This window comes from Squalius cephalus (assembly GCF_949319135.1).
Source record: "Squalius cephalus genome assembly, chromosome: 24".
Classification (NCBI taxonomy): Eukaryota; Metazoa; Chordata; class Actinopteri; order Cypriniformes; family Leuciscidae; genus Squalius; species Squalius cephalus.
In genome coordinates, this window is record NC_137145.1 from 2,262,540 (window position 1) to 2,275,039 (window position 12,500).

Below are 12,500 nucleotides of genomic sequence, written 5' to 3' on the forward strand. Positions count from 1 at the left end.
GGCAGTTATTGATGTTTATATCCATTTTATGTAAGTATCTGCTATACTGTTATAAAGATCTCATTGATTTACATTACAAGCATCAGAATTTCATCACTTTTTGTCCATATAAATATCAGCATCTGCAGCAAACTGCATATTTTTGCTCAGTTTGTGTCTCTGAATAAAACTCCGCTGTTTTTTTAAAATAAATAAATAAATAAAATAAAATAATAAAATATTTATAATAAAATAAATAATAAATAAAGTCGCAATTGCGTGATATAAAGTCAGAATTGCGAGATATAAAGTTAGAATTTAAAATAGAATAGAAAGTTTATATCTCGCAATTCTGACATCTTTTCTCAGAATTGTGAGATATAAAGTCCAATTATAAGGAAAAAAAAGACAGACTTTTTTTTTTTTTTACCTCAATAGTTTATATCTCACAATTCTGACTTTATAACACGCAATTGCGACTTTATATCATGCAATTCTGACTTTATATCTCCCAATTGCAACTTTATTTCTCAGAATTGCGACTTTATATCTCGCAATTGTGACTTTATTTCTCAGAATTGCGACTATTTCTCACAATTCTGACATCATATCTTGCAATTCTGAGAAAAAAAGTCACAATTCTGACTTGATATATCACAATTGTGAGAAAAAAAGTCAGAATTGTGAGATAAAAAGTCACAATTATTATTATTTATTTATTATTCAGTGGCGGAAACACTTATTTTATTTTATAAAAAGAAAAAAAAATCAATTTTTTCACGTCAGGCTTTACAGGGTTAAGTAATGTCAATTTAACAACACGTTGCCATTTTCATGGTTCTCTGATGCTGGTAAATGGTCACATGACATGCAAGTAAACAAAATATTTCTTCCTTTTTAGTAAGTGTTATCCATCTTTAATCAGTTATTTATTTCAGTAATAAGTCCTAATCAACGTCTTTAGATGTAAAACTTTTGTGATATGTTTAAAATGACATCGTCATTAAGTTTGTACATTTCTTTTTCAGCACTAATGTTCACAACACAAGTCTGAAAGCGCCATCGATGACTTCAAAAAAGCTGACGTACAATTTCAAGAGATAAAACGCTTGCAGAAGCTGTGAGATGTGGTTAGATATGCACAGATTTGTTGGTACAAACAGGGTGTAAGAGTGTGAGAAAGAAACGCCTTAGGAGGTTCCTGTTTCACCTCACACACACCCAAGATACCCTTCTGCATGACGCATCAAAATCACATAAAGCGCTGTGGCGGAGCACTTCAAATTCCACCATGCATATCGCCATCATAACATCATAGTTCGGTCGTATGTCAAGAACACGCACGGATAACATCCTCTCTGAAAAGCTGCGAGTAACGTTATCCATTTCCAGGCGAAACGCACAAAAAGCAGGCCGAGATGGGCTTGTGGTGTTGTGCTGCATCATGGGAAATCTGCTTACAGATCGTTTTACAGACCCCCCCCCCCCCCTCATCCTCAAACCACACGCCCACTTTCAAGAGCGCAGGCCTTTTTTCACACTTGCCTTCAATATAAAGCCATATGTGAGAGCTTAGCTTTCCCTGTCATTAGATTATTTGTGACAGAGCGCAGCGACCACAAGCCTCTTCACAAATACACACGGCACTAGACATACAAACAGACATCAACAAAGCAACCAAACTAAACATTCATATGTGCTGCCTACCTAGGCACTAGGCAGCATCTTAACCAAAATAAAACCTCATATGTGATGCTCTAAAATAGGCAGAGACTCACAAGTAGCTCTACCCATGTGAAGTGCATGAGAGACTTAAGCATAAAAATACATATTACACACAAATATTTGGTCAAATACTATATATTAGTAAAAATGTAATATTTAAGTACACAATCAGCATTTATCTCAACTAATTAGCCATCAAGATTTCATTTTTAAACTGAGATTCTCTGCAGTGCATGTTTGTGCTGGCCTTGTCAGATCTCTTATTTTGGCTAAATTATAAACAGCACAGCAAGTATACTGCAAAGCTAATGCAATCCCAGAATGCCTTGGGACAAGCTTTGAGAAAAAAAAAAAAAACATTTAAGATGGCTATATATTTCATTACTAAGTACATATTTAAAAAAAATAATTTGACTGTTTTCATGCTTATTAGAGCATCAAGTTGTTAGCTTAGCAACATGGTAATGTCTTTCAAGGGATGCAAGACTCCTATCTATACAAACCAAAATGTAGGGATGCACCAATAAGAAAATGTTGATAAAACTGATAATTCATATTTGAAAGCCGATAACCGATATATTGGCCGATAAATCTAAATCCAAATTTTTATTACATTTTTGAGAGCCTGATTACAAAAGTCTCACCATATCCCAAGCACACAATTTTACGTAGCCGATATGACAGACTTGTGCGGCCCTTCACTGTATTTTCCTGTTTTGAAGTGATTCCAATAATTTTTCAAGCAATTCAAAAGCATCATGTTGAACAGTTGCGCATCTGAAGAGTCTCAGCTGAAGAAAATAATACATTATTTATCGGCTTTAATATATCGGCCAAATTTTCTAATTGGGTCGATACCGATAACATTAAAAATTAACATATATCGGCTAATACTGATATGGGGGCCGATATATTGTGCATCCCTACATCATCACCAAATTCTGATGCTTAACTGCTTATTATGCTTAAATAGTATTAAAATAAGCATATATTTCAGGTTGGTAAAGACATTGAGCATGTGGAGTCCCAAGTGCATCTCAGAACATTGACTTTTAAAAGTAAAGGTAGATTCTTACGCTATGACATTACCATTGGTCGATTGGCTCTTATATTTAAAAGGCCAGACTTATTCCACCATATTGCGTGTTGCACATTCTCCCATTCATAGTAATATGAGTGAACTGTTCAATTGAACTATCTATGTAGCGAGTAGACAGCGAGGCAGCTCACTAGGCTTGGAACAGAGCTGCAGTCACGTCTTGCTAAAGTTTCTAACTAAAAACACACACACAGAACAGCTGAGCATGCTATCTCTATTACGGCGTGTGCTGGAAGGGGTGGCATGCTCTGGATGTCTCTCAGTGTGAGAACGCTCTTGTTGTTTTGTTGGATTTTCATATTTGACCAGAACTCCCCCAAACCCTGTAGCCAATCGAATGCATGCCTTCCTGTTCACTGTGCCCCCATCACGCTCTTGGCATTCGTTGGGTGGAGGAATCCACACTGCGGGGCCAGTTTATCAGTTCTCTTCATTCTTTCAAAACAACCCAGTGGCGTTCAGAGGCAGAAGACCGTTTCGTTTTACTCCCAACACCAGCCGCGAGTGAAACAAACAGCCTCGTCCACCACTGAGCACTTTTACACATACTGAACACCGCTCTGAGGGAAATGTGACCTAATGCAGTCTGTAACTCTGTTAAACTAGGAAACCAACTAGGTTTCTGAAGTAAACAAGAATGGTCCTTGCCTCAAGTTAGCAACTTTCCAAATTTCTGAATGGTTTCTAGGGCATTGCTAAGCTGTTGTAGGTGGTAAAGAGCCCGTTTCCAAGGTATTCTTAGTGGTTACAAGGGCCTTGAAAAGTAAGCGACCACCTAGCAAGGCCCAAGCAACCACAGAATACCTTTGCAACTAACAAGCAACCACTCAGAACACCCTAGCATCGCCCTAGAAACAACTGGTGAGGAAATGTCCATGATGTTGTGATCCCTAGATCTGTTCACTTAGTATATATTTAATTCAATGCATTTTTACGCTTATTGGTCTATCAACTTTTAGAGGGTCCCGTTCCTGGGTTTAGCTCCCATACTAGTTAGACAACTAAACCACCAAATTAAGGTCTTTAGGATATAGGACCTTCTAATCAGGTGTATTGGAGAAGGTTGTAGCTAAACTCTGCAGGAATGGGAGAAACTCTCGTCTATACCATGTGCAATACTTGAGCAAATTGTTAAAGGCATGCTTCATAAACGAAGTGTTTGGCTAGATATTTAGCTGACACATGAGGAAATCAAATGCATCCATCTGCGAAAGCACCAATACTTACCCTCTAATAGGAAGACAGCTTGCTTGCGGAAGATCTTGACCAGGGTATCGTCCAGGTCCACTTCCTGCAGTTTGGCGATCAGGTGCTCCTCGTTGCGGCACACCTTCTCTTGGGCGTACAGTCCGTCGGGCATGATTCTTTGCTGACCCAGTCCCATAAGGGCCGTTTCCACCGCCAGGGCAAGGTATGATTCACCCTCCTCCAGGAATCGGCGCGTGGACGGAAACAAGTGCAGCTCGCTGTGCTTGCTCGAGCTCATTGTGCTGGCTGCAGAGGGCGAGAAACAGAAAGCTAGTAAGAAGCTGGGAGGTGGTGACACCTCCAGAGTTAACCACTGTAGTGAGACCTTCCTCCCAGGCACTGGTTCTTAGACAGGTCTTGTCGTATAATGAGGCACCAGAGAGGAACCCTGCCTGGTCTAATGAAGCAGCTCAGCCGGATAGGGCATAAGGCAAGGCATGCTCAATTAGGCTCCTGAGTGACTGAGGTAATACACTGTACCCTGGATTCGCAAATGCATTGGATAGTTCATGCATCGCATTCATATCTGTGAGATGGTGCGAAATGCTGTTGGATATGATGAGGCTCAGGCTGTATTTAGAAACTGGGAGAGAAAGAGAGACAGACAGACAGGCTGAGCCCTTGCTCTTCACTCTTCACTGATCTCAAACTATGTGGTCGCCAACTCCGAAGTGAAGCTCTGAGCCTCGCAATCCTTCCAACCAATTCCGCACCGAATCCAGCTTTTTAATTGGCTGCAATGGAGTCGATTGGAAAGGCTGTTTTTTGTGCTGAGGATTGGTCCCTTATCCAATCAAAAGTCTGTATTTAGTGCGGAGGGATCAACATCGCAGCCAATTAAAAGGCTGAATATGGTGCTAAGGATTGACGCCTGGTATTGAGAAACTTATTCCTTAGCACCAAATCCAGCCTTATAATTTGCTGAGAAGTCAGTCTGCACCAAATCCAGCCTTAATGGGTGTGAGGAACTGATCCACACCAAATTCAGTCTTCTAATTTATTAAGAGGTCAATCCATAAGTACCAAATCCACCGTGTTGATTGATTAAAAAGGCTGGATTTTTTTGTGCTGAGGATTGGCCCTAATCAAAAGGCTGGTTTTAGTGCCAAGGGTTTGACCTCAGCCAATTAAAGGCTGGATTGAATCCTCAACCAGTGTTGATTGGCTATGAGTTCTTTTCACCAGTTCCTTTAACTGGCTGTCTTTTCATTGGCTGTGAGGAACCGATGGCGCTAAGGAGTCGGTCCCTTAGAATCAAATCTATCCTTTTGATTGGCTGCAATGGATTTGATGCCTCATCTTTTGATTGGCAGAGAGGAATTGAACCTAAAGACCAAGTCTACCTATCTGATTGGCTGGGTGTCATCGATCCCTCAGCACCAATTCCAAGCTTTTAATTGGACGTAACGAGTCATTCCCTCAGGTTTCTATAATTGAGATTCCACTATGCAAACACAGGGCTAAAATAAGATGCAATTTGCATGAAGGCCTAAAGATATGCTAAGATTAAAACAAGTTTCATAAAAAGAATTTTGAGCAAACCCCTCCTTTAAAACCTTGAAAGACACAGCAAAATGGCCATGTGTTAAAAAAACACATCAAAAACCCCTGGATTTCTGATCGTTCATGCCTTTATTATTTTAACAACAAAGTGAATCCAGGGCTCCATGTTCTTGGTTACACATTAATACCAATGGTGACTCATTTGGGGCTAATAATGAGAAGCATCATAATGTTTTAATGATGCCTCTTTGGACCTGTGCAGATGGCTCCGGGAGGATTTAATGTCCTAATCAAAAATGAGTGCGAAGAGGGAAGCTCGAGGCTTCACACCTTCTTTTTTTTTCTGCAATCCAACCACCAAATCTCTTTCTTTCTCCTTCACTAATAAACTCAAAAGTTCAAAGACAACCACAGAGATAGAGAAATAAAAGCCAGTGCTTTGGCTTAAGGGAAGCCTTGTCTACTCGTGGACTAACTGAACAGCCTCACTAGCAAGAAGCCCTAGACGGGAAGCTGGGGAATTAGGAGGGATACGTCAGGCAAGTTACGGCTCCTACATAGTCTGCAGATCCACAGTCCACATATCCAGTGTCATGCAAAATCCTATCCCCATCAAAATCTCTTTTGGACCATAGGATTTCTAATTAGGTACAAGTTTGTTTGCATGCACACTAGGCTAATGGCTCATTGGTGCCCATCTTGAGTTGGAGACGGGCGATCGCACCTACGCTTTCTGATGCCAATCAGAACGGGCATTAGCCCAAAGGCAACAATAACGTATAATTGCAGCACCGTGTTCTCTGATTGTGATACAGTCATCTCTCCAATCAAAGCTCATGAATAAGAGATGGGAACAGAAAACATTAAAATTAAAAGTGCATTAAAAATGCAGCAGGGAAGAATAAAGTTATGACTTTTAGGCTCAGATAAAAGAGACTCACCCTTTACTCTTAATATATACCATATCTTTTTAATCAGATATCATATCTTTTTAATCAGAGTCTAAAGCAGAAGCATAAGTGAGGTTAGTTAGAGAGACAGCTGATCGGGTCCTACTACGGTGGTCTAAAAATGTGCGGAAAACTCCCATTGCAAATGGATGTTGTGTCAATAACAAAGCAAAAAGTATGTTCCTTAATCATTTTACAGCCATGGAGCACATGGCACATGCTGTAATTTTTTTTTACATTAACAGTTTTAACTATAAATATTACAGAAGACGCTTAAGATGCCTGACGCTTTAACAGGGTGTTAATAGGACTTGACAGTTTCAGCTAGTTTGTAAAAACACTCTGTAAATAACATGAATCATAAAGATTGTGATGTGCTACAGCATCTCGCGTCTCAGTACCTGAGAAATCTAGAAACCCTCCTTGCGAACCGTCTTCATCCCCGCGGCCTGTTTCCATCAGCGTGCTGAAGAGCGTCCCGATGGGGTCCAGAGGGTGTCCCACCCATCCTTCTAGATTAGTGATGGACGTCACCCCTTTATGAAGCAAATCTAGAGGGAGAAAACAATAAAAGGGTTTGTTTTTCAAAGGTAAACAAACAAACAAACACTCTTTTTGACTTTATATCGTACCTTGTTATTGCAAAATAACCAAGATGGCGGACAATTTTTTTCAGTACTGTCATGCATTGATAGATAACAGTGTAAAAATGCATATTTTATGTGCTTTTTAGGGTATTAAGTGGTTATTAAAATGACTCGTGCTCTATTCATTCTAACAGTTGAGTCTTAAAATCACGTGAACTCCCAGAATGCATTGCAAAGAACTTTCATCCAAAAATGGAAGATGAATGGAAAGAAACTATAATTATATTTCATTTAATACAAATACAAAAACAAATACATAATATATTGATAAAAACAGGACACCTACCAAGAGACAAACAGTCTGACTTTGTGAGGCGATTTCCTAAAACATGCGTCTCTTGTGGATATCACTGCACTAGTGTTTTACATAAAGCCCAGGACCGGGCCATAGAGCCGCCTCATTTGAATAATATGAATTATGCGTGGGCACTTTCACCACAACAAGTAGTCATTTGCATTTAAATGCAATTGACCTGAGCCCTGCTGGGCACAAGTGGACATTCAGCTCTAGTGAAGAGCAGTGCTGCATGAAACCGTTACCTGGCCATTAGACACTGAGACACAGAGCACAGGCACACGCTGCTGAAAAGATAATTGGGTAACAATGCTACCATTTCTGGCCTTTTTGGCACTGTTAGTGATACAGATAACAGAAAAAGGACAGGAAATGATGGAGAGAAAATGCCAGATTCAAACTGCACGTGATTTGCATCAAATTGCCTGCAAGACCTTCGTTTTCAACAAAAATAGGTGATTTCTGGCAAGATGAGCGACTGCTGACAATGCAATGACGGTCTGTCAAGACAAAAAAATTTTTTTTTTACCATCTAACACCATGTCCTAACTGGACATGATGCGATAAGATTCCAGTGACAAGCAATTTGTTAGTCCAGACCAGACGCCAATACGAGATGCGACAAAGTCAATCCAGAATCACAGCCAATCAGAAGAGAGTGTGGGCGGAGTCTCTCAGCAAGCGCACTGCAGTTCGCAACCAAATCAATCAAAAATCATAGCCAGTCAGAAGAGAGTGTGGGCGGAGTCTCTCTGCAAACGCACTGCACTCACAACCAAATCAATCAAAAACCACAGCCAATCAGAAGAGAGTGTGGGCAGAGTCTCTCTGCAAGCGCACTGCACTCACAACCAAATCAATCAAAAACCACAGCCAATCAGAAGAGAGTGTGGGCAGAGTCTCTCTGCAAGCCCACTGCACTCACAACCAAATCAATCAAAAACCACAGCCAATCAGAAGAGAGTGTGGGCGGAGTCTCTCTGCAAGCCCACTGCACTCACAACCAAATCAATCAAAAACCACAGCCAATCAGAAGAGAGTGTGGGCGGAGTCTCTCAGCAAGCGCACTGCACTCACAACCAAATCAATCAAAAACCACAGCCAATCAGAAGAGAGTGTGGGCGGAGTCTCTCAGCAAGCACACTGCACTCGCAACCAAATCAATCAAAAACCACAGCCAATCAGAAGAGAGTGTGGGCGGAGTCTCTCAGCAAGTGCACTGCACTCGCAACCAAATCAATCAAAAACCACAGCCAATCAGAAGAGAGTGTGGGCGGAGTCTCTCAGCAAGCGCACTGCACTCGCAACCAAATCAATCAAAAAACCACAGCCAATTAAAAGAGAGTATGGGCGGAGTCTCTCAGCAAGCACAAAGCACTCTCAACCAAATGGATATATAATTTGTAAATAAATTCACAAATATAACACCATTTTAACACCATTAAAAATACAGAATGACTGAAACAATCTTTGCCATAGAACTTGTTCGTTCACAGTTTGAACGTTCTCCTTTTATTATCAAATTTTTTATTATCAAAAGGTGAATTATCCATTAACCATTAAGGTGACGCAAAATGATATTCAAACTCACATTAAATAAACTAAATAAAGCATATAATTAGTACCTGAGATTGTATATTGTTGTTCCAGCCACGACGTCGCAGAAATAGACGTTGTCACATCTGGTTACGGTGTAATATATCACGCAATATAACATTATACAGCATGTGCCATAAGCAGTGATGCGTCACAGCAACTACCAATAGGAACTCAGACATGGTCTCTCTCCTGTAGTCGAATGTTGGCAAGTTCATGTTAGCTCATGTTTCATTCCATAAGATTTGTCTCTTCCCACATACAGCAGTAATATTAAACGATGCATATGGGAAACCGTGCCGCCAGTCTAAGGAAGTTCATGATAGGATGCATTATGCACTGCTGCAACTTATAATCAAACGCTTTTACCGACCGAATGTTCATTTTTAGCAAACATCCCAGTTTTGAACTCACCTTTCTTGTGGTTTCGGAAGAGCTCCAGCTGTTTCTGCTGCTGCCGGCGCAGGGTGTTGACGATGGCGATGGCCAATCGCAGTGCTTCCCGTGGGTAACCGTGAGATCTCAGTGCATCTACTCTGGCACAGGCCGTAGGGACGTGTTCTGCCGTTCAAAAAACATGCTTTAAAAACCTCAGATGCGCACAATAGAGAAACATATTCACCCGCACGCTAAAAATGAAAAATTCCTTTCATTTACAGTCAAACCAACATGTATTCAGACGCCTTCAACATTTCTCACATTATCACAGTTAATTCGCTATAGTTTAGAAAATGGGAATAAAATATGACAAGAATTCACTGGTTTTGTCCATCCTTCTGTTAGACTAAATTAATTATGTTGAATATCTGTCAGCTGTTAAATTTAACTACACAATTAGATAAATTGGTCCCTAATTTTTATCAATTTTACTGGTAGTCCAATATATGAAGGGCATAATATGTCACAGTTTATTTTATTTTGCTCTCCTCACTTACATAAATGAACTATAGTGTTCTGCACACACTAGTAAAAAATGATATCTGGTGTCTGAATAATTTTTGGTTTGACTGTAGTTAGAAACTCTCGTTCTCGCTCCTTATAAAGCCTCCATTCATTGCTTCTTTCCTTAAACTCGCTCTCCTTTTTTTTTCTTAATGCTATAGAACTGCACAACACAAAGAGGCGAGTCAAGCGAACGTCTTTTTCCGCTCACCGTGCCACAGGGGCCAGCCGCGAGAGTCGAAGAGCGAATTTTCAGTGTTGTCATGGTAGCAGTAGTTGGTGTAGAGGTCGTCGTTGATAATGTGCTGTAAGTGGCTGTCTTGCCAGTGGAGATCGCATGCCTCGATGGCTCGTGTGAAAACCGTCCGGTGGGGCCGGGTGCCCAAATCTGAGGAAGAGGAGGAGGAGGAGAGACAGAGAAGAGAGAAAGGAAATTGCTCTGTCATTCTCAATGCTAGCTCTGAGAGCGAGGCCCGCGGGGGCCTGTCAGTCAGGGCCAAACAGTAAAACCTTCGGAAATAAGTCCGTAGATTAGTGCGGCGAGCTGACCTGTCATTCACGGGGGGTGCAGATACTGGCGTGACTGCTGCAAGGTGGCTCTACATACTACAGCCGGCTGATATCGCTAGAATAAATCATTATATCAAGCCTTTTGGCAGTATTCCACATATACAGACACTAAACAAGTGAAATTCCACGCAGGGGACTTCGTACTTTTGAGTGATAACACCAATGAATCAGTGAATTCGATTTTTAAATGTTTTTAAAAGAAGTGTCTTATGCTCACCAAGGCTAAATTTATTTTATTTAAAAATTTTTTTAGTAATAATTAGCTGCTCAAGAAACATTTCTTATCAATTAGAGCTGCACGATTCTGGATAAACTGAGATTTTAGTGAGATTCAGAAAAATTATCGTTAAATTATTATTATTTTTAAATCGGGTGGAGTGAATGATTCAATGACTCACTCATAAATAAAAATAATTTTTCCAGGAATCTTTGATGAATAGAAAGTTCAATTAACAGCATTTATCTGAAATGGAATCTTTTGTAACATTATAAATGTCTTGAATATCACATTTGATCAATTTAATGCATCCTTGCTGAATATTTAAATTTCTTCAAAAAACAAATAAAGCATTCTTTTTTCTTTTTTTTACTGTCAACAAAACACAAACCATATCATAAATATTTAATCTAATCGCCACACCTTAGTGCAAAATCTCTAATTAAATCTTAAGACATTTATCCGACTAGTATAGAGCCCATTCATACCCAGAATACCTTCGGAAAGGGGAAGTCATTTCTCAGCAATTACCTGTCTGGAGCATGAATATTTATAACAAAACACATAATAAAGTCTCCGCAGACGTTGTCGCCTCAGTATAAAAGACCTGACTAATCGAAAAGTTTCAATAGAGCTACCTCCCCCCCCCCCCGACCCGCCCCTCGCTTTTGCCCAGAGTTATGATTAGCACAGCAAGGACAAAAGCCAGGGAGGAAGTAGTGAACCGCTGTTATTAGGGGCATTCCATTAGTCACACAAAGCCTAATAAAAGGGGCGCACGGAGGCACGGTTGATTAAAACACCCACCATCATCACACACACACACACACACGCTTACCTTGGTTGCCGTGAGCACCCTGAGGCAAGGCATTGGTTAAATTGGGCAGCTCGTTGCCGTGGTTACCGTCCTCCAAGGGACACACGTCCACACTGTTCCACTTCTTGAGCTGCCGAAGCCAAGCGGCCTTCTGCTCCGGCTTACAGTGGGGGTTCAGCACGATACACATCCACAAGGCACCTGGGAGACACACACAGCGTCAACACAAAGATATTGGGTTGGGTATCGTTTGAATTTTCATCATTCCCATTTCGATTCTGCTCATCAACGCTTGCACCGTGGAGCCTGTTTCTCGAGCACCAAACACTGTTGTCGTGCGAATGAGCGGCCGGAGTGTGTTAAGAGTTTTCTGTTAGAGCGGTGTCGTGTTAGCGGCCCCTAATGATCTTTGCAACGGAAGTGAATCAATCAAAACTAACTTTATCTGGACAATAACTTTATTCTAGAGCTGCTGTAAAGCCAAAACAATCTCTGTTACTGTAATTTCCTATTATCACTGTAAAGATGCTTTAATCAATCTGTATTGTTAGAAGCGCTGCATAAATGAAGGAGATTTGACAATTCCGATTCTTATCGATTCCAATAAGGAAAAAAACCTTAGATATCATTCACATTAAGTCTTATTGCAAAACATTTAATTGTAGCTGAATATCATGAACAAAAATCAACAGGCTAAATAATGCTTATTTGCCTGTGGTTTAAAAACGCCATAGAAAAACAACTAGACTAACTAATATAAGTTTCAAGCATTATTAAAGACGAGTAAACACTCAGCAATTAAAAAAAGAACAAATTGATGCAACTGAACAAAGATATGAATGAAATAAACGGTGTTTTAACACTTTCAGGTATTCAGGTACAGAAACTGTAATCAAATGTAAAATAACACTG

General features: G+C 40.3%; 1 protein-coding gene across 1 annotated transcript in view; it reads right to left on the bottom strand.

Annotated features, from left to right (window-relative positions):
- LOC307152271 (zinc finger SWIM domain-containing protein 6) overlaps nucleotides 1-12,500 on the bottom strand; it is an 87,958-nt gene that overhangs the window by 11,624 nt on the left and 63,834 nt on the right. The window contains exons 5-9 of the mRNA XM_079860765.1: nucleotides 11,610-11,789; nucleotides 10,196-10,372; nucleotides 9,457-9,603; nucleotides 6,906-7,055; nucleotides 4,031-4,297 (exon numbers count right to left, since the gene is read on the bottom strand). Of these exons, the coding sequence (XP_079716891.1) occupies nucleotides 4,031-4,297; nucleotides 6,906-7,055; nucleotides 9,457-9,603; nucleotides 10,196-10,372; nucleotides 11,610-11,789 (921 nt within the window). The remainder of the gene's footprint in view (nucleotides 1-4,030; nucleotides 4,298-6,905; nucleotides 7,056-9,456; nucleotides 9,604-10,195; nucleotides 10,373-11,609; nucleotides 11,790-12,500) is intronic.